Source organism: Sceloporus occidentalis, unplaced genomic scaffold (assembly GCF_023333645.1).
Source record: "Sceloporus occidentalis isolate IW3139 unplaced genomic scaffold, rSceOcc1.0.p SCAF_7, whole genome shotgun sequence".
Lineage (NCBI taxonomy): Eukaryota > Metazoa > Chordata > Lepidosauria > Squamata > Phrynosomatidae > Sceloporus > Sceloporus occidentalis.
This window is the reverse complement of record NW_028316987.1, coordinates 65942842-65966101: the sequence shown is the minus strand read 5'-3', so window position 1 is coordinate 65966101 and position 23260 is coordinate 65942842. Positions and strand designations below refer to the sequence as shown.

Below are 23260 nucleotides of genomic sequence, written 5' to 3'. Positions count from 1 at the left end.
CTTGTATAACTGCATTAACATCAGAACTCTTCAAGATATCATGTCCTTAACTTGTTTGTTTTAGAAGCCAGTTTTCTTCCAATTTTCCTCTAAGGCACAGAATTCTTTTTGGTATCGATTTTGTGGGTCATACATTTACATGTTGAAGCATTTGCTTTTTCCATTGTTTGGGAAGACTAGAAATGCATGAAAATAACTTGTTCTAAACTGTTAACTCCAGAACTGGGAGTAGGGTAAAGATAATATTTAGCACTTTACACTCCTGCCTTCAGTGAGCTGTCTTGTAGATCTGGGGTGGTAAACCTCCATATATTTTGGTCTACAACTCTCATTAGCCCAATCTGGTAGTCTGTGGTAAGGGATGGTAGAATTTGTGGTCCAAAACATCAAACTGTTGAAAGGTTTATCACCCCTGCCATAAAGTCCCTGAATTTTAAGGGTATTTTGTTTTGTGTGCCCTCCCCTTTAAGAAGTATAGTTCAGCAAATTGGTAGTACAGTGGGACTTCCTTATCCACAGGCTTGCTATCCACGGATTTAAGCATCCACGGATGGCAAGCCACCATTGTCCCCAGTGGTGGTGTAAGCATGTCATGCTGCCATTAAAGAGAATGGGACTTGAGGTCTCACATTTTTTGGTATCTGTGGGGGGGGGGGGCGGTCTGGTGGAATGGATCACCCATGGATACTAAGGTCTGACTAATGTTTTACTTATAGTACATTATGAGCTGTAAAATAAATTAGCAATAGTAAATACATGTCTATACCACCTATCAATGCACTTAAGCACTCCCTAAGTGGTTTACAATGTGTATGTTAATAGCCCCCAACAAGCTGGGTACTCCTTTTAGTGACCTCGGAAGGATACGAGGCTGAGTCGAGCTTGAGCCCTTGGCTGGTTTGAACTCGCAACCTTGAGGTTTGTGAGTGAGTGGCTGCAGTACAGGCATTTAACCACTGCACCGCCAGGGCTTCTAAAATAAATTAGGTTATCTAAAAGGCTCCCTTCCTCTTCGAAGATGTTGAGGGGACTAAGTTCTACTAATTAAATTATTCAGTTATGGCAGTGGCTCTTTTGTAAACAATTGCAATAACCCAACATCAATGTGGTGGTTTTGTGCAGCTCCTTTATGTGAACTTTTGTGGAGCTGTACCTAGTTTCTGTGACTGATTCGTAGTGATGCAACTGCAAGATTACAGGAATTGACCTAATAACTCTGTGTTAGTTGTACAAGAGAGGTCCAAACTGCTATGCAAGGATTTTCTCACAATGTACTAGCCTCTGCAAGTCCCTTTAGTGCTAGAAGGAACTAGGAAAGCAATAAACAGTCATGAAATATTGCAGATTGTATATTGCAGCCAAAGAACCAGCCAAAGGGAGACTGAAAAGTGTTTGAATAATATTATAGTAAAATCTTAATTTTTGACCGTCAAATGAGCTGGTGTGCTTTTCCCATCCTTCATTGCAATATACTGTATATTTTTTAAAAACCACACACAGAGCAACTTTTAAATCATTGTTTCCATATGCTTAGTTGAAGGGAAATAGTACTGTAGTACTGTTAGAATCTCCTCTAAGTAGCTAAGGCAGAATTGAATGGCATTTGACCCTTTGCTCCTTTCTGTTGTTGTGACTCATTGTGGGTGAATAATTTATTTCTGAAGGCATCATCAGTGTAGCCGTTACTTCATCTTGTGGATTTAATGTGCTTGAAAACATTAACAATTGAATCGGTGGCAAGGATACTAAGTTATACATTCTGCATATGAAAATCTTATTAAAATCTTGTGGTTGTCTTTATCAACACATCTCATTACTTGTGCTTAATTGTTATTCTCTTAAAGGAAAATTGGAATAGCACCTCCGCCCAAATTACTTGAGTAATAAACCTTAGTCAGTTTTGACACAGTAATCTTGATTTGTCTTTCTATTGGTGTGGTTGCTTTTAGCCAAGGGTACTGTTGGCAAGGGTGGATACAACCATGCCTGAGTGGGGAGTGTTGCAATGGAAGTGTAGACTGCCTCTATTGCATTGTGTGATATATTACAGCCTCTGGGCCTTTCAAATGGAGGAGGGACCAAAGCCATTGAAAGAGCACACAGTTTTCATATAAAAGCTCTTGTCTTTACCAAGTTGGAGACCCAGTAATATCTCCAGTTGAAAGGATCACATAGCAAGTGATGAGGGAAACCACTTTCTGAAATCTTGGAGAGTTATCAGAGTATACAGTACTGATGTGATATGCTTTAGCTCATTGCCAACTTTTCTTTAAAATGAAGTAGGCAACATGTAGTGTACAACATGTATATTTCTTCCACTGGGGGAAAAATTACTCAAAAAATCTGCTCTAAGGATGACGATTCTTCTGCTTCACATAGTAACATTATTGCAAGCATGCATGTTAAAGTACAGGAGTTTGTTTTAGTGCAGGTTGGTATTTCTGTCTTGTTCCCAAAACTGGAAATGCCTTCCAGGCAATTCTGATTCTGAAAAAAAGAAAAAAAATTATAAACACATTTTTGGCAGGAATGCAGTGTGATAGGTCCCTACTAGTCAAAATTGGCCTGAGCCCTGACAAAGGTGGGTTACAGACTGCCGAAAAGCGGCTCTCTGCCGCCGCCGCCGGTTGCTGCGTCCGGGAACCGCAGCAGCCAAACTGCACGGTTCCCAGATGCAGCGAAGAAGCACCAAAATGGCGCTTCTTCTTGCACCCCGGATGGGACGCCGCGAAGCGCTACTTGCACACTCCCACATCACATCCGGGGTGCGACGTACAGATGCTGTGCGTCCGATACGTCAAAATGGCGGCGCCCGTGTGTTTAGGATGCCACCATTATTACGCCCCCGTCATGTGCTAGGGGTGAGGCCAGTATGGATGCTAGGTCCTCGGCCAACCCCTAGCACATGACGGGGGTGCTGCAAAGGCCCGTTTGTAACAGGCCAAAGTTGCCTGCCTCTGTTCAAAAGAAAAATAATCAGCTATCTGGCACAAGGCAGCCTTGTGTGCCACTCTGATGAAGAATGAGAACTGCTAGAATTGAGAACAGTGTGGACTAGAAGAGTGTAAAGATATTATAATGGTTGATTGAAGGGGATTCTTTCAACTTTTTATAATGTTGTATCCACACTAAATTGTGTATCAGACTTAATAATTATCCTTGCCGGGAAACTCTAGCATTGTGGTTCTGAGAAGAGGATTAGGGATCTCTTAGGCTGCATCTGCACTGCCGAAATAATAAAAAAAAACTTAAGACTGCCATGGCTTCATGCTATGGAATTCTGGGAATGGTCTACCATTTAAAGCCCTAAATGGCTTGGGTCCAATCTATCTTCGGGACTGCCTCCTTCCATATAATCCTCCCCGCACACTTAGAGCCTCAGGGAAAAAATTGTTACAGCCTTGTAAAACAAGGCTATCTATTACCTCCCAGAGGACCTTCTCAGCTACTGCGCCCAGATTGTGGAATGGCCTGCCGGACGAGATCCGGCATATTACCACTCTAAACAGCTTTAAAAGAGCTATAAAGACGGATCTCTTCCGGCAGGCCTTTCCTGAATAGTTCTCTGGCTAGCAGAAAGAAAATCTAACTGCTGACCTGACTTCACCACAGTTATTGTATTGTTTTAAAGTATGTTTTATGTTTTAAATTCTACATTATTTAATTGTATTTTAAGGGGGGTGGATTGAGCGTTCGGACTGTATATTTTAATCTTGTAAGCTACCTCCATTGCATTTTGTAGAGAGGCAGGATATAAATAAAATTTTATTATTATTATTATTATTATTATTATTAGGCAATTAAATTGGGATAAAAATGGTTTATTTCAGCAGTGCAGATGCAGCCCTAGAGAATTCTCAGCTCCCTAAGGAAGCTATAGTTCAAAGAATTACTTTGGATATAATTCATAGCACCATTATCACAAGCATGCACATTAAATTTTATTTGGCCAGATGTCAGCCGAATTCTAGTTTAAAAACCATAGTTATAAACAGTTATTTTGTAGTTAGTTGAGTACAAGAAGTACAAATAAGAATGTCGACCACTAGATTGTTCCCCCATCCCTGGTCATTCATAAGCAGTGTAAGCGTATTTCTTTATCTTCATTCATGTTCGTGTTTCTTGTTTTTATAAGTCCTGAAGTTTTTTACAATAGCGTAAAAAAAATCACAGTGGTAACTGTATAGGAGAGATTTCTGATTGAAACTGCTCCTGGGAGCCTTTACCAATAGAGCTGTAATACATATGTACTACAGTATACCTATGTTGTAACATATTGGTTCATCCTCTTTTCCCATGGCAGGCAGATGACTTGGAGGTCCTGTCAACATGATTCTGTCCCTCTAGAAAGGAAGACAAGAAAGAAATCTTACGAAAGGATTTTCATGCACTCAAGTATTTGCATGAATGTTTTGACTTTTATCCCTTGGGTTGTGTAGTTACTTGTATGCTTGGACAAATGAGGTCCTTTTCTCCAGAGTAAATACCACACAGCCCTCAGATTTCTTCCTCTTTTTTCTTTCTTGTTGTCTCATAAGTCAGTGTCTTCTTTACATCCTCTGTATCAGGTCAGCTCTCCATATGACGTTGCACTGCAATTTCCAGCAGCTCTAGTAATCTTAGCCAGTGGTGAGAAATACTAAAAGATGTGATCCAACAACATCTAAAGGGTCACATGATTTCCACTACTGCTCTTAGTAATGAGACTAGAGACCTTTGGTATATGGAAGACACAGAAGGGGAAACAGTTGGGCTTGTTGATGTGTTCTCATCTTCATAGTGGTTAAATGGTGTTGTCTTTCCTGTATTCCTCCCACATCACACCTTTATCCACTTGAGATTTGTGAGAGTCTTGCATAGTCCACTTGCAGTGGGTTACATTGCCCAAGAGGGTAGATGTGAATAGCATTCAATAAAATCAGTGGGAGAATGCCAGGATGCACTAGTGTAGGCAGAATAACCTCTCTCATATATATATATATATATATATATATATATATATATTCCTTTGGTTCATTTTCTGCTTTCAATATGGTTTCAGAGCAGATAGAAATATACCAGTATTCCATAACAACCAGAACCAGGTGCAAAATGATGGCTGGTGTAGAGCCATAGAATCACTACTACGTCATGAGCATACCTGCAGGTGACTTGCACATAGAACAACAAATAGACAGCTTAAGTTATTACCAAGGAGGGATTTTAATCAGATAACCTTGTTGTTGAATAATTGTGAGTTTGAAAGTCTGCCGTTTTTATTACAAATCATCCAGAAAGCCATCAGATTCTAATATAACTTCTGCACATTCTTGTTTTAAAATATATTGTTTGGTTGCCTGTATCCTTATTTTTCTGCTGTTGTCACGTCATCTGTGCTCTTTAAGGATATGAGAATAAGTAAGCAAGATCATATTTTTGTGGCACTACTCATTAGCTCTTGCTTAGCATAGCCTAGAGTGACGAATGATGGGAGAATCAGTCCAGCACATCATGCCTTCTCCCTGATACTACTAAAATGCAGTGGTATGCAAATATCTGTTAGTCTTATTAAAATATAATTCATTAATCATTTAACTTGCAAGTGATAGGTTGTAGAATCAAAATATTAAAATATGGATTAATCAGTTGATGATGACGTTTGATGTTTAAAAAGATTAATATAATCTGATGAATGATACTGAGTAAATAGATTTTCGTTTGGGTGTAAGCGGTAATACCTCCAGCCTTATTTCAGGTTCTGAAGTTTGTGATTCAAAATTGATTTGGCTTTGTGTGGGGCTGTTATCTATTCCTTTTCTTCAGCTAAATGTTTTTTTAAAAAAAATAATTTATTGTCAGGGAATCTGTGTTTTGCTGTTACACTGAAGCATGTTACTTCCACACTTCTAAATAAATGCCCCCTTTGTTGTGATTCTTTCCACATCTGCTTCTGTTCATGTGGCTCAACTTGTCTTTAGAAGCCACATTTTCAGTATAACAGATGAAGCACAAAAAAGTGGGGGATGTGATGGAAGGGCAGCTTGCAACCTCCATATTGCATTGGCTGTGTTGTTTCTAGCTATGAATTATTAATGGAGTCATGTTTTTAAAATGAGCATTCATATGTCATTATAATGTCAATGAAAAATGTGATTAGCAAAGTATTGAGAACACTCCCTATTTTGTGTTTTTGATAGAGACCTTGCATATAGGGGCTAGAACTGTGAATCAGTAAGTCTTTTGCCTTCATCACAAGCCCACAGTTTAGGCAAACCAATCATTTTCTCAATCCCAGTCTTTATTTGCAATAATAATATTAATAATAATACCATCATTTCAAGGTTGCTGTAAGAATATGTGAATGTGATATGCCTTCAGCATTCAACATATAAATTCTAAATGGTATTTATTTTGGAGTTATAAGTCTAAAACAAAAGCAAGTAATCAAATCATACTTGTTGGTTTTTGTTCACTTAGACACCTAGCTGTTGGGCAGAAGAGATATTAGAAAAGAGATCGCATCAGCGTTCCGCTTCATGGGGCAGCGCTGATCAACTCAAAGAAGTAAGTGCTTAACAGTCTGGCAACTAGGAAGCCCTCAGTTTTCACTCTTACAGTAAAATGCTGTTTCAGTATTCTGCACCTTTTCATGGGTGCATAAGCATGCTTTTTGCTCCATCTTTCAAGTTAAGGTTCCTCCGAATAGATGAATAGCAAGCGTTGGGGAGTCAGAGTAGATCTCTGTGGGAAGACTGGCATGTGAACTGTTTATTGTTCCACAGTTAGATATGTGATAAAAAATAGATTATCAGAGAAGTCGTGTGAACTTCTGAAATATCTATGAAGAGATTATTGAAATGCAGCATAATACTGGCCCACACATTCTTGTGGTCTTTATATCTAGTCATTTCTAACATGAAATATAGTTAATGACTTTGAATCGGGAAATAGAAGTCATTGTATCATCTTTAAGGAACTCTTCCTGATGTTGTAGAAATGGATATTGCATATTTGAGATGTTCTGCTAAAATATTAAGAATTATTAAGAATTAGGAGTAAGTCAGAATGATATAGTGGCTTGAGTGTTGAACTAGGACTTAGGGAAGCCAGGGTTCAAATCCCTGCTCAGCCATGGAAATTCACTGGGTGACCTTGGGCAACTTGCTCTCAGGCAATGGCAAATCTCTTAGGAAACCCCCCCCCCCCCCAAAAAAAAAAAATCTTATGAATTGGAGTCCACTTGAAGGCATATAACAATATAGAAACAAAATTACCTAGACTACGAAAATGATAGCATTTACTTAAAGTATTGAGTGGATTGAATACAAGGGTAACATTTTTGGAAAGTTAGAAAAATTTCTATGTTACTTGAGTATTGTGATTACAACTCACAGAAGCATAATTAATTGTCTTTTTGATTTGTGCTGTATATATATTTTTCTATATAGGACAAAATGCACTCTTATTTTTAGTGTGGTTTCTGATCTTCAAAGCCAAGTAGGATCAGCCCTGGTTAGTACTTGGATGGAATACCATCAACAAATCCCAGGTGCTGTAGGCTATATGTCAGAGAAGTGAGCTGGCAAAACCACCTCTTGAGTATTCCTTGCTGAAGAAAACACTTTAAAATTCATGGGGCCACCATAAGTCAACAGGTGACTTGAAGGAACATACCCATGCACACTTTTTTAGAAGCTCCAGACTCTGTAGAACTGATTCCTGGATGATTTGCTCTGGTTAGCTAGTATTGCTACCTGGCTGTTAGCTTAAGATCAGCTTCATTGAGCTATTTTAACTTATACACACAAATGATCAAAAGCCAGTGTTTTATTATGGGAAAGGTTGCAACTCTGATCAATTATGTAGCTACTGAGCTTTTCAGTGGAAGAAAGTAAGCAATAATGTTTGGGAATGCATTCTCTGCAGCAGGAAAATGTTAGTATTGCAGATACAAAGCACCTCTTTGTCTTTGAAGATGTAATATGTTCAGAATTCTAGAAACAATTCAGAATTAATGTTCAGAACTCCTGAGACAAATTCAGGATTAATGTATCCTCTTTCCAAGGTAGATGCGGTATATGATTTACATCATTAAGCTTTTATGAACATTTAGATATGCGATTCTCAAATGTACCACTTTATCTTGTCTAAAGTATCATAAAAGTACTCTGTTCACTTTCAGCTAAATGTATAGCATTCATATATTAACTGTGTAGAACAGGGAACTTAGCTAGGGATGGCTAAATTTTATGCAGTAAGCAGCAGTCACAACCTACATTTATGTCTTAAGAGCGTGATATGGCATTTTTGCAGTTAGTATTTGTTAAGACTGGTTTCACACACACACACACACACCAATTGTAATCTGAAGATGTGAGCAGTGTGTGTTCTATTCCTCTTAGTTTGATTTTCTTCTCATCAGATTGCCAAACTGAGGCAGCAGCTCCAGCGCAGTAAACAGAGTAGTCGTCACAATAAAGAAAAAGAACGTCAGTCACCTCTCCATGGCAACCATATAGCAATCAATCAGACTCAGGTAAGCAGCCCATTGAGCTTGTTCAAGCAGCATCCCACCCCCCCCACCTGAGAGAAATAAAAGAGTAAATATCCTTTCCAGTTCTGAATTCCTGTTTTCATTTTAAATTTGTATTTTATTTTATTTTTACAATATGAATTGTGGATAAAATTATAGTCCATTATAATCAAGCTGCAGGTAGTCCTAGAAAAAGATGAAGAAACTTGCTTTTTAAAAAAAATTAAACCTTCAGGAAAGACATGATTTTAGCTTTCAAGATAGTCCAATAGATTAAAGAACTTCAGTTTGTCAATTTTAATAAAATGGATACCTTGACCACTTATTTAGTCATGGTAACTTGCCTATAAATCTCTTTAAGTAATATAGAAAATCTGTGCTTCTAAATGTTTGTTAGTTAACTAAAATGACTAACTGCAGGAACAGCAAAAGAGCAATAATAAAGGCATTAGTCTCCCAGCCTGAGGCCTGCCATCAGCACAGAACAATACACATGCAAATCACTCCTGCATTCCCAAGCTCACACAGTATATATAGACCCACTTTTTCCAGGCAAGCATTTTCTGAAGATGCCAGCCACAGATACTGGTGAAACGTCAGGAAGAAAATCTTCTAGAACATGGCCACATAGCCTGAAAACCCCAGAAAAAACCAATAATAAAGTTAATTTGTCCTTATCACCTTCTTTAATTACTTCTTGTTTCACATTTATATATAACCTTGCTATTGATTGTGGTATAAAATTGCTAACAAATAATCTGGTAGCTAACATAAAAGCTTTTATTTAGCTTTTATAATGGCAAATAAAACAAAGAGCTTTTATTCATTTTCTTACACATATTAAGAAATGTGCAGAAGTCTAAGGCCTGAAACACATGGGCCAAAAGAAGCAGCTTCTGGCTGCTTTGGGGGCATGGTGTTTAGATGACGCACTCCAGTTCAAAGGACTGGAGTAAAAAAGAAGTCATTTTAATATGGTTCCTGTGGCACATTGCTTGGGACCTTAGGCAGCATCCCACTTTGGAAAAGGACTGTGTAGTTGCTATGGTCCCGACCTGGCACAGCCAGAGGCCTCTCCTTCCCGGCTGTCTGCTTCATCCCTAAATTATACTTTTGAGTAAAATGCAAGTGAAACTCTTAATGGTTTTTTTTTTTAAAAAAACTTACTGTTGAAACTTTGCACACAACAGAAGACCTTTTGTAGCATTTGACAAGTAAGAGACAATCCAATCAATTCATTTCTTCAAGAGGTTAATGCTGTGGATAGTAGCTCCTGCTCTCCTGTAGTTGTGAAGAACTGCAGCAACTCAACCTCCCTATTTTCAAAATGAGTATACTTGACTTAATATTATGTCTTTAAGGTGCCTCAAGACACTGTTACTGCCCCACTGGCAGATTTTTGTTTTTGTTTGTGGTACACTAGATTTTCCCCATTCTTGGTTTGGCTTTTTATCTGAAACTTTCCCCCAGTAGTATGTTTTTTCCCACCTACATTGGAAAAAATGTCATAGCTGTTGTGCCAAACACTCCTGAACATATTTTGTTTAATTCAAGTATGGCTGATGTAGCTATTTTCACAGCACTTACACATTTTCAGAAAAGCATCAATACATTAAAAAAAAAAAATTTGTCAATAGCTGACCAGATTGCAACTTGATTTTTATCAATATCTTCATTAATTCATGTGCTTGTGTTACATCAAGTTTCAAATTTTAACTTGAATATCGTTTCAAATGTTCAAATAGAAACATTATTACAGTGGGCTTTGTGCACACATTCATGTTCTTTCATATCTATATTAGTCTACAAATGTGTCAGTTCAAATGACACAATTTTTATACGTGATTTTGTTTTATATCAAAAGTGGAGAACCTCAGACTCTGGAGCCAGATGCAGCTGCCTGCATCCCAATCTGGATCTTTGGTGTTCCTCTGGTGTCCACATACCCATTTGCAAGCTTTTGTTCCTGTGTTTTCCCATTCTTAAATTAAAATTCCTAAGACATACAAGAATACTTGGCAGTAAGACCTTTAAACTAAAATACTTGCTTAGTTTGGTTTCCAACCTTGTTTTAATTCATGTTGTGAACCAGATGGTTCCTCATCCAGGAGAAAGATGTGGTATTAAATAAATAGATAAATAAATAAATAATTTTTGCCTTTGGACTCATCCACTACTGGAGTGTATACCCTGAGAACCTTTCGGAAATAGAATTCAGCCCTTGAGGCTTGGAAGAGGCTTCCCACCCTTGTTTTTATATCCATCTGTATTAGCTGCACATGTGTGTACACATGCAATATCTCAAGAAGTGATTACCATGTATTAGTCTACAACATTTTTGAACTTCTTCTGAAGAATTCCGTATTGAGTCAGATATGCTACCTCAGTGTCTCACTCTTTATGGAATCATGCTTCCTTAAACACGTTGAAATGTTTAATCAAATACTGTAGTATAGATTATAGTGTAGATTGTAATGCAGATTGTGGCATCTGTAATCTCACTTAGAAGATATGGAGTACGCTTGGGTAGAATCTTGATTGTTATCTAAATACTAAAGAGGTCATTTGGTTTGGTTCTGCCTTGACTGTATTGTGCAAGTATCTTCCTGCACAATCTGTTTGCTAATAAATCACTCATAAGACTAAATTGTTACATCCTTAACTAAGAGTAAGTTTATTGTATTCAGTGGAATTTCCTTCTCAGCATATTGTATGAGATCAGGCTCTAGATCTGGTAAAGAACTCAAAAAGGAGGCAATTATAAACATTTGCACAATGTAGCTGGAATTAGAAACAAAGTATCCATCTTAGTTCAACTGGTAAATAACAATTGAAACAAATCCTAAAGGGATGGATGGATCAGTTGCTTTCTATAGTTCACCATTTGGCTCTCTTCAGAAATACCAGGCACTCCTATCTAAGACTTGCTTACATTTAAAAGGCTGCAGTAACAATAAGGGTGTACCAAGTAGGACCAGTCAGTCTTGCAGTTGCTTCATGAAGAGCTAGCTCAACATTGGGGGGAGGGGGGACAGGGTACAACTAAAGTTAAGAACAACTGTAGTAGGATTAACAGTGGCCAGAACAGCACAAAGATGAGACAAAGTTCTGTCACCAGCTCCTTCTCACCATGCTGTCCCAGAGAAGTGGCTGTTAACATGCACTTGCTCAATTTATGTTATATGTATGGTTCAATTGTTTTTTGTTTGGTGCTGTGTCCTTTTACATAGAATGTTGAAAGAGTAGTTCATCATAGTAGTCTGCTAGACCCATTTTCATCAGAAATTTGCAGTTGCTGTTGGGCTCCTGGATTTAAAAAAATCACTGCATATCTCTTTGGTTTGCTATTTCTGTACTTTAAGACTGAGTTCAGAACTCAACCTTTCTTCTTGTAAACACTGCACCTGTATGTTTTAAGTGAACTGATATATCTCTTGCTTGCTCTAAAGGCCTCTCTCTCAAGATCAGTCCCTATGCCACTGTCAAATATTTCAGTGCCAAAATCAACTGTTTCACGTGTATCGTGCAATGTAGAAGGAATTAGCCCTGAATTAGAGAAAGTGTTCATCAAAGAGAACAGTGGAAAAGAAGAAGTGTCCAAGGTAAGGTTGATGGCAAGAGTGTTATTTTAAAGGTCATAATATGGAAGTTAGCTGCAGTATGAATTTAGCAAAATGTCTTGAGTTACAATCATTTAATAGATAGAACCAGCATGGTGTCGCTTAGGGTTCCTGTAAATCAGAAATTATTTGAAGGCACACAACAAAATAGATATTGGCAAACACCTGTAAATATTTTCAGTTAATAGTTATATTTTCTTCAAGGGAAATGACAGTATAAGGTGACAAAAACATCAGTGTACAGTGCACCCATGCCGGAAAAAAGCCTCGTGCATTCCGGAAGAAATAATGGGGCGCACAACTGCAGTCCATGTGCGGCGCCATGAGGCAGGCACAAGCTCCATTACTTCCAGTGGGGCTCGAGCTTACGCATTTTTTCTTTTATGTGAGGGGGGGTCCGGAATGGATCCCCTGAGTAAAGAAAGAGCGCACTGTATATTACTTTATTTAAAACTGTGGTAATGGTAGTAAGACAATCTGGGTGTCTAAAAATCTACATTTCAGCATTGCAATTTGAATCATAATAATAGAACTGATCTTAAAACTCACTTATGATGATTACATTTTTAACTGGTGCAAGATGTGGAGAATAATGCTTCAGTTGTGTTGTGTCCTATGTTGGAAAGAGGTGGGATATAATACATATTAGAGTACCAGTGTCAATTTTATTTAAAAATTAAAGGATGCTTGTCTAGTGAGCAAACAAATTATCATATAAAATTGATCCTCTTTTTCTCACAAATTATTTCTGGACATTGGAGGTTTACCCTTCTGCAGTACTGAGCAATGTGAGTCTGATCCAGCAGCACATGAGGAGGAACTGTGGTGGCTTCATTAGGACTCCTCAGTTTTATGTGGTTTTCTGGATTGCTGCCAGAGCTTTTGTTATGAAGCAAGACATTTCCACTTCCAAAGGAAACAACCAGATCTAATGTTTTTCTTTAACTCAAGAACTAAACACTATTGGAGAAGTCAAAGTTATTTAAGTCACAGGACAGGTCTTCTGCATCTCCAGCTGTACTATATAGTGTTATGTTTCTTTGTAAATTGCATAATGTAATTTTTAGGCACATAGAAAGGTCTCTGCTGAATGACTAACAATTAGTTTTATTTGATCTGCTCAATAACAGCAATGGAAGTCTCTTTTTAGATCAGAGGCTTTAATCATTTTCAAGCTTCATGTCTCATGTTCTCATGAGAATTTCTGGGAGATCATGCCTTTTCACAGGCTTACTTGCTACTCTGCCAGTAAGCATACAGTGGAATGAAGAAAGATAAGTTACCTGTTTTATGTTTTTTTTAAAGAAGCATTAAGACAACACAGAATGGTTTACAGAATTTCCTGTAAATGTATCATCATAAATTAAACATTTAAAATCTTAATTATTATATGCTTTGATTTACCTTATGGTAAACTGTCCTGTATCCTGTGTTGGAGAAAGGCAGGAAGTAAATAATGATTAACATAATTTATTGTAAATATGTCATTAAAGAACTGGGTAAGAAAGCATATACTGTGTGACTCCTGTATCTGCGGGGGATATGTTCCCAGATTTATCATGACAATACAAAACTGGATAATATTGAAATGAATCACATTGACCACAGAGTTGCACTGGAGGACCTAGATATTCTAGGGAGAATACCTCACTAGGCATTTTGAGATCCTCCAGCACAACTGTATGGTCTGCGTCTGCAAGAAGCATACCATAGAATCGTGCTGGAAGAAATAGAAAATGTCTGGAAAGAACATCTTTTTTTGGTCAGGGCTAAGTGAAACTGTAGGTTTTGGGGGTTGCATTGTAGTTTTAGAGGTTTGTATTCTTCTTTGTGGTCTCTATGCCTCACACAAATGGCTCTTGTGCCTGCACAAAGCTTCATATGGTACAAGCCAGAGCTAAAATAGCTTTTGGCAAGAACCCCAGTCCCTTCCGGTGCATGTTCACCTGGGGCCTCAAGCTACTCGTCACTCAGTTCCTTTTCATCCATTGCTGAAATCACATCTCTTTGAATAGCTTCCATTGTTTAGTAGTTTCTTCCCTTCTTTGTGGTCCTCTGTCTGTCTGTCTGTCTGTCTGTATGTATGTATGTATGTATGTATATTGCATTTCTCATATTCCCTTCCCCCAAAACCCCAAGCAGGGGCCCCACCTCTTTTTGTATGGCCTTGAAGGCCATTTTCAAGAGCTGTGTGTCCTGGGGGGAGTACAGACATGCAAAGTGCTTCTTTTGTCTGAGAGAAGGGCATCTTGTCCTGAGCCATTTGTAGAGGATTAACTGCACATGGACTGAAGAACAGCCTCTCCCACTTTCTATTACATCTGTGGGAGCAGTCTCTTAAGATGGTTGACATTGCAGCTAAGAGTGGGCCTCTCCACCAACTTTACTTCAATTTATAGAATACCATTGCTCTCTAAGGTACTTTTGGGCAATCAGTATTACCCATGGACTGGGGTAATACGAGCGTTCTCCGTCGGCCCATAAGTTGGTCCCAGCAATGGCACCAGAAGACACTTTGAGACTATTATCGATACAAATGCTACCATTCAAAGGTGAGAGATGTCATGATCCAACTCAGACCTTCCCTACCCAAAAGCAGGACCCTGACAGATTCTTAATGTACAGTGTGCCCGTGTTATACGCAGGCACATTATATGCGGCTTTGAGCATATGCTCAAATCTGCGCAGGAGCGCACGGAGCAGCGCATCCCATTCACATGAATGTGGTGTGCTTCTGTGGCGTGCGCCCCGTGTGCTGCCGCCACAGGCACGAGCCCCATTCATTTGAATGAGGCTTGAGCATCCACCTATTTTCTCTTACACGGGGGAGGCGGGGGTCCAGAACGGATCCCCTGCATAAGAGAAGGGCGGACTGTGAGCCTTTTTGAGTCATTAGAACCAGATGAACTCTATGATAGCCATAATAGAAATAAGTAGTTTGGAGCAGGGTATTTCAATCAAGAATGCAAAAACCTTGCTATGGATTAAAAATCCACTGCTACAAATGCTGTGGGTTCATAAAATCAGGCTGTAAACAAAGCAAATGGAAAATAATCCTGAAATATATCTTACAGGAAAGCAAGGCTATTTTTATACATCCGTTGGTTCCATTTAAAAGTTTTGAGGGAAAAACTGAAGTGGAATTGCTGCATTCTTTATTTCCAGGTCAAAAAATGGTCTGATGCATTGAAAGCCCTGGATATAAATGAAAGAGAAAATAGTATTGTGCAATGCAGGAGTAATATTTGCAGGACTATAGGATAAGAATGTGCTTCTAAATCTTGCTTTCAGGAGCTTGAGCCATTCTTCTTTTGTGCTCCTTGACCTTTTCACATTCTTTTTATGATAGCATTTCAAGAAAGAGTAAATGTTTTGTCCATTTTAGATGTTCTCTTCAGTTAGCAGACTCAATATTTCTACATTTCACTACTGTTCACTTCTGAGTCTCCTCATGGTGATCCACATTTTCCTAATAAGATACCTTAATCTAACTGTATTTAGCCAAAATTTAATCGGTGTACTCTCCATGTGTTTTAAAGAAATTATCAGTAATTATTACTGTATATACTTGACTATAAGTCGACCTGGCCTATAAATTGAGGGCAAGTTTTGTGGCCAAAATTAGGGATTTTGCTATGACCCATGAATAAGTCCACTCAGGGTTTTTTGGTCAATTTTTTAATCTAAATGTCTAGACTTATACATGAGTATATACAGCTCTTAGATAAACAGGGGTGTGAGGTGATTCACAGAATTTTACACATATTGAAGTGAGGCTTTTGTAACTTGGAATATTTATTTTTATAAATATTTTAAAATCAATGCAATACATTAGGGGGAAAGATTCTGCATGGGTTGAGTCTCTCTTTTCCACAAAGGTGTTTCATTTTGTTTTTGGATTTTGGAAATTTTGCATATACATAATGAGATAGCTTGGAAATGGGAACCAAATCTAAACATGAAATTCATTTAAGTTTTGTAGACACCTTATACCCATAGTCTGAAGGTAATTTTATACAGAATATTTTAAATAATTTTGTGCATGAAACAAAGTTTGTGTACACTGAACCATCAGAAAGCTAAAGTGTCACTTTCTAATGGGCCCAAAAGTACCAGATAAAGAATAGTCAGCCTGTACGTATATTGTAGAAAACCCATTTTGAAAACCATATGTATTATTATTATATAAATAATACATAACAATACAGGAAAGGGTTCAGTAAAACAGGCAACAAATTAAAGATGTCAAAGAGCAAATAATAGTCACGCAATGCTATGTAGTAGCTTGACGTTTTTGGACACTTCTCTAGTAAGAAACAATCATAAATTTTAAAAAATAGATGAAAGAAGAGCAAAAGTCATACATCTTGAGCCCTTACGTTGACACAATTCAGTTCAAAGTGCTGGTAATAACCTATAAAGCCCTATGCAGCTTGGGTCCAGGCTATTTGAGCCAATTGGAGCTTTAGGATCATCTGGAGAGGCCTCTCTCTGTCCTACCACTTTCTCAGACTTGTTTGGTGAGAACAAGGGAGAGGGCCTTTAGAACTTCCTCCTTAGGGATACTGGGATGGCTGCCTCCTTGTTCTCCTTCTGTTGACAGCTGAAAACATTCTTGTGCCACCAGGCTTTTTGGAAATTGAATGGAGTGGGCCTTTAATGGTGTGCTGTGCTCTTTATGTTTTATGGTCTGTATAATATTTTAATGACTGTTAATGTTTTAAATGTTTAATGTTTTTACTTGATAAATTGCTTGATTTTTTAAACTAACTTTATCTTTTATCTAAAATTTGTATGAATTTTAATCTGCAATGGTTTAGATATATTGTACGTTACTGTATCTTAACCTTTAAGGCAGTATCTCAGGGAACAGCTTCAGAGCTGAGAGTTTGGTTGTTTCCTTTCATGATGTTTGCAAAGGGAAAGGTTTTTGATTATCTGTCATGGTAATAATAATAGCCTTTTAAAACAGTGTCACTTTCTGTGTCTTCTTCAATCAAAAATGTCTTGTTTTTGTTTCCTTTCAAATTGTTGCTTTTTTATTTTAAAAAGCAGCATTTGTTTAGTAAGGATAAATCTCAGCATGTGGGCTAACTGCTGAAGTGCCCTGACATTTATTTAAGGATATAGCTGCACTTTCCAGTGACTGGGATTTTCATGCAGTCTGTTGCACTAAATGAGTTGATGAACAGCATGCCATTGTGTCACTTGCCTCCTTTTGTAGGAAGTTGACTTCCCTCCCTCTCACAAGGTCATGTCTGGCTTGAAAGAAATTAGCACAGGTCAAAGTGCCCTCCAGATCTCAGACTTCACTGCAGGAGATAGGGTTGTAACCATGCATTTTAATAATGTTGGTTTCATTGCAGCCCTTGGATATTCCTGATGGCCGAAGAGCACCATTACCTGCTCACTATCGTAGCAGCAGCACACGCAGCATTGATACACAAACACCTTCTGTCCAGGAGCGTAGCAGCAGTTGCAGCAGCCATTCCCCTTGCATCTCTCCCTTTTGTCCTCCTGAATCTCAGGATGGGAGTCCTTGCTCCACAGAAGACATGCTATATGACCGTGACAAAGGTGAGGTCCCATTTGAATCGCTGATCGTGGCTGTCTTCTACTCAGTGGTACCCTCATTGTGCTTAAATCAATTTTTTTTGTCCTGTTGATGTGAATGAAAGCCACTCATAATTGTTTTTGCTTGTTTACACGTTTTCCTTCTTGTTTGTGCAGTTTCACAAACATCTTCCATAAATGTCAGAAAAACACAGCAAACAAGTCTTTATCTCTTTTCATGAAGGCTGTGGAATCAAACATTAAAGAAAAGTATTAAGGAGATGTTCCATACAAAACAGTGTTTGAATTGTTGGTCAAATAAGTGAGTCCAGTTTGTGGTTGTGTTGTTTTTAAGTAATGAAACCTTCATTTTGTTCTTCCTGGATTGTTCATTTGGCAGCAAAAATTAAATTAGAAACATAATAAAATTATTCTAGTTCAGTGCACAAAATATTATGACATGGGAATGACTCTGGTGATGAGTGAATCGCTGGCCATATTTTACTATTTGTAAAATGAGTGGTTTTAAGGGTACAATTCTTTCTCTATCTCCTCAGAAGTAAGTACTGTTGAATTCAGTGGAAGTTACTCCCAGTCAAATGTGTAAATTGTAGTCTGTCATAATTAAGTAGCAATGTTTATAGCTTTTGGGCAAAGTCAATGCTTTTGTGTATTTTTCAGTGCTATACAAGCATGGGTGTTGACAGTGAGCATGGAATTCAGCACACTTTGAAACTTGGCTTTCCTTTTTCTTTTGCAAAGCTTATGCTTTAGGCTTTAATGAGGGAAAATATATATAGCTATGGACTAGTCCCAACCTGAATAGACACACTGACTTGACTGATTACTTGTTGATCTCATTGATTCAGTAAATCTTCTTTACTTGGGGCTGGCCATTTGATTTAAGTGTATATATTCATTTATATTGGAGTTTTCTTCCATGGAGCAGCTAAGATATTTGTAGACATTGGCCAAACTCAAATATTATTAGTTTCAAAACAATGCCTTGTTTGTAGAATTGATGATGGTTGTAGAATTTAATTTATCTGCATATTTATATTTAAAAGCAAGTCAAATAGATACTAGGTTTGTTTTAAACTTGTATAAAACCCAATAAAGATAATATAAAAAAAAAGAGATACTAGGTCAATAAGAAAATTTCCGTATTAATAACACCATAATTCAGGCCTGGTATACAAATGGAAAAGCAACCGAATTTGAGGAGAAGGGGGAATAATTATTTTTCTCCTTGTTTTCTTTCATATATCATTCCCCCACAAAAAAAGGTTTGTATTTAGTCTTTCTCCCAATTTTAAAGCATGTTTAGTCAGTTCCTCTTTATTTTTCCATCTTTCCATACTAATTTTTCTAATTTCTTTTTGTAAATAGTCACTTTGTACACTCTGCCTTTATTTCATAGGTATTCACTTTCATTAGAAACTGTTTACTCACATGCTCATGAACATGACTCCTCCCCATTTTCTTTCCTTCCTTCCTGTCTCCAGCTCCATCTGAGCTGTTTTCATCCATATTCTCTCTGTTTTATGTGTGCTGTCACCACACATGGAGGCTTCCATAACTCTACATGCAGTTTTACCATCTCTTTTAGTTCTGTTTTATGTTCATTTGGAGTCACTCAGGCTCTTTTTCTTTTATCATACAAGTGAAAAAAGCCTGAGGAACATCACAGCCTGGTTGCTTTATGTACTTCATTACAAAGCATGGGTTAAAAAGATGATCTTTCATTATGATTATTAAATAAAATAATTATAGATTGTGTATTGTGTTGAATGAAAGATTCACAGCAGTAATAATTGATTAAAATATTTGAATCCTCCCCTATATCATGAGATCTTAGGGGCGGGTATACAGGTAAAATCATTTTGAGTAGATTAAAACATTTTAAAATCATAAAAATAATTTAAACAGATTAAGCACATGCTAAACAGTTTGGCAAGTTTAAAAAACTGGTTTTGAAGGTTGAACCAAGCTCTCAAGGGGAGGACATTCCATAGGTTCCACAGTTGAGAAGGCCCTCTCCCATCTCCTATTGGCAGCCATTGCAATTTCCTTAAGACCGACATTAAGTGGTGTTCACATGATATCTGGGTCAGCCGTTTGACTGCTGGCTTTTGCACTAGATGAAGCTACCAAGTCATATTCAAAGGCAGCCCCACATAGAATATATTACAGTAGTCTAATCAGGTAGGTGTGCATGAAGTACTAGACTGAGTTATCTTTGTCCAGAAGGGGCCATAGCAGGTTGACAAGTAGAAGCTAACCCAAAAACCCCAAGCCACAGAGTCCACAGAGCCTCCAGTGACAAAAATTGTGTTCAGAAGTATTTCCATGCTACGCACCTATTATTTCATGGAGAGTGCACTTCCATCCAAGATAGACTGTTTATCCAATTCCCAGACTTGTGAATCATCCGTACAAAGAGCCTCCTTATTGTCAGGATTTAGCTTCATCTCATTGGCCATAAGCCAGCTGACTGCAACATCTAGGCACTCGTCCAGCACCTGCAATAGCCCCAACTAACTCTGATACCAAGGAAAAGTAGAGCTGAGTACCATCAGCATACCTCTGATGTCCTCGTCCAGCAGCTTTATATGCATATTAAATGGTATGGGGGATAAGATGGAATCCAGTGACACCACTCACCTTAATAGCTAAGGAGCTGAACAGGAAATCCTCAGTATCACTCTCTCAAAACAGCCCTGCAAGTAGGGGTTGACCCAGTGTTAACATGGTGCTTCCTACTCCCATTCCTCAGAGGTGGTACAGTAAAATACTGTGATTATAGTGGTTATTGAGGGCTGCTGAGACATCCAGGAAGATCAGTAGGGTAGCACTCCACATGCCTTTCACCCATCACTCAAAGCAACTAAGGCCATTTCATTGCCATAACCTATCTAAAACCAGACTGAAATGAGTCCAGATAATCAGATTCTTCCATCCAATGTTCTCCAAGTGCCACATGTTTAAGCACCTCACCCAAAATGAGAGTATTAGCAGTAGAATGGTAGTTCTCATACCGATCTTGAGTCCAAGGAGGTCCTCTTTAGGAAAAGAGTATACTTTAACCTCTTTCAAGGTAGCTGGAACTTTGTTCTTAAATTTATCCAGTTAACCTACCATTCATTCCTACTCAACTAGATTGTAACAGTTGAGATAAGGAAAAAATCAAGGTTACATGTCGTGGAACAGACTGATTCAAGCATCTAGTTTTGATAGTGTTCCAGAGTTTTAGCCTGAGAATTGGCAAATTTTCTTTCCCATGGGCAATGTTTTGCCTCGTTCGCTGGCCTTAAGTGATGTCCAGAGCCCTATTTTGGGAGGATGCTGTAATAAAGAATAAGAATAAATAAAGAATAAATTAACTGCCACAATTGTAATTTTCTTTTGGTTATCTGCAAATAACTTTTTTCCTGATTAACCACTCTGATGTGGTTGCACATCATCGCTTGTATTTATACAAGTGGTTGCCTGCTAGGAGTTCTTCTTGAAAGAAGTGACAATTTGATAACAAGCAGTGCAATCTGCTCTCTAATCCAGGGGTCACTGAAAAAGTAGGTTTGCCAAAACAGCTGTGTTTTATGTTTAATTCAGCACAGAGGAATAACAGGTTTACTAAACAAAATACTAGTTTTTGTACATATGCTAGGCTGCATGAGATTTTCTTATGTTGTAACTTGGGCCAAAAAAATTCCTACTGAACATTATTATATTCTTCCACTGACTTAAACACAGCTAATAATGGTGAACGTTCTGTTTGTTCAGAAGCTTCACAGTCACTTATTACTTCATTTTTAACTGTTGACTTTCTTGGGTTGTAGTCACTGGCACTAGTTTAATAATAGGATTGTGGGGATGTTGATTCACAGACCTTTCCTGTCTTATCTGTTGTATCAGGAACTAACATGGGCAGCTCTTTTATTGTTGAATACAGTTTTCAACTGCCAAGTACATGTTACTAAATCAGTCAGGGGTATTTATTTATATCATGTATGCAGAGTAAGCAGTTTTCTAGAAACATCTTGAAATAATTTGTAGAGTAATTTACTGCTGTATTTGTCCATGGAATGACTTTGAAATGTGTATTGAAATACAGTAATTTCCCTTTTGAGAATTTTCCCCTAATTAGAAAAGTGTCTTTCATTGTGTTTTTTATTGGGGGTGTGGGAAGAAGAAAAAGAGCTAAAAAAGCCCTGAGAGAAACATTAGTAATGATTACAGTCTCATTCTGCCCTGCCCTGCTTCCAGATTTGTTTGATGCATGTTCTTTTCCTGATAGATTAGGTAAGTGGTTACGATAACAACACAGCACACAATTATTTCATTGTTGAATGCACTTTCTCCTCTTCTCTGTTCTAGAATAGAGATTTTGTTCTGGAGCCAGCCTTCACAGGTTCAATCGCCATCTGCTGCCTGAACATTTAAGGCTTTTCTATGACAGTTCAAGCTAAAGAGTTGATTTAACATCATATACCAGTTGTTTTGGAAGGAGACATGTTCAGTTTGAATGTCTTATGCTAAAAAGGCATTTAAAATGGTAGCAAAAGGTTTTGTTGTCTGTTGCTCGCTGTCATAGGTCTTATTTTCTTCTTCATCTAAATTTCCATTGTACTTTTCAGTAGTAAATCAGCTTTAAGCTGGGTCTGACTGTGTTTCTGAATAAAAAATGGAAGTTAATAATTGATCAAGCGTGGGGAGAGCTAACCTGCTGGCCAGACACAGACCTGCTTTACATTTCTAAAGCATCTTTTCTTTTCGGTCTGAGGCTGTGCTTTGACCACAGGCTCCGCTGCCGCTCTTAGGATCAGATCAGCTGTTTACTTTACATTTCTATAAAGGACTTCTTTAAATAGGTTGAAATTTTCAAAAGAAAATGAACATAAAGTCTGCAAAAGGAACCCATGGTCTGCTTTGGGATGGGAGAGTGATCTTGCACAGCAGGGAGTGGAGAAAATGTTAATGGCACCTGTTGTGTGTGTGAGGAAGGGGAGGTGAGAAAGGGCCCAGCCTGTAGTGTGATTAGAAGCAGTTTTATTGCATTAAAAGTGCCAGCTCCATGGGGAGCCAGTGATTAGAATTCAGTTTGGTGACCCCCTGTGCTATTTACAGCCTGCCGGTTCACTTTTGAGACCTTGCTTGACAAAGGAAGATGCTGGTTTTCGGCCTTTTACTTTTTGGATTCTGAAACTGAAGTCCACTTCTCATAAGTAGATTTCTCCTCCTCTTGGTAACAAACTGCACCTTTAACATTGTTGGTTGGCCATCTGTTTAGTACAGCTACTCTCAGTTAATGAAGACTGCTTACTACACAGCATTTGCTCTACTATTAAAATGTTAGGGCTGCCTCTGTATGGGGGGAAAAGATATATGAAGTGCTTTAAAGGGGATTTGAGGGCATATGGCGTTGAATATCTATAGAAAAGAAAGGCTGGAAGGACTGTTGTTTAAAGTTAAAGATGTAGATGTAAAGATGTTTCCATAAACATTCACAGGAGCTACCCAGTATAACTCTTGGGTAGATATAATTGAAATGATTCTGTTGACTCTGTATAGATAA

At 38.0% G+C, this 23260-nt stretch overlaps 1 protein-coding gene across 2 annotated transcripts in view; it reads left to right on the top strand.

Moving 5' to 3' along the window:
* GLCCI1 (glucocorticoid induced 1) overlaps window positions 1–23260 on the top strand; it is a 42601-nt gene that overhangs the window by 16486 nt on the left and 2855 nt on the right. Inside the window, exons 3-6 of one of the 2 annotated variants that reach the window (XM_089533180.1) lie at window positions 6457–6543; window positions 8402–8515; window positions 11962–12114; window positions 17499–17709. In XM_089533180.1, coding sequence (XP_089389306.1) covers window positions 6457–6543; window positions 8402–8515; window positions 11962–12114; window positions 17499–17709 — 565 coding nt within the window. The remainder of the gene's footprint in view (window positions 1–6456; window positions 6544–8401; window positions 8516–11961; window positions 12115–17498; window positions 17710–23260) is intronic. The other variant, XM_089533181.1, reaches the window with a different exon arrangement.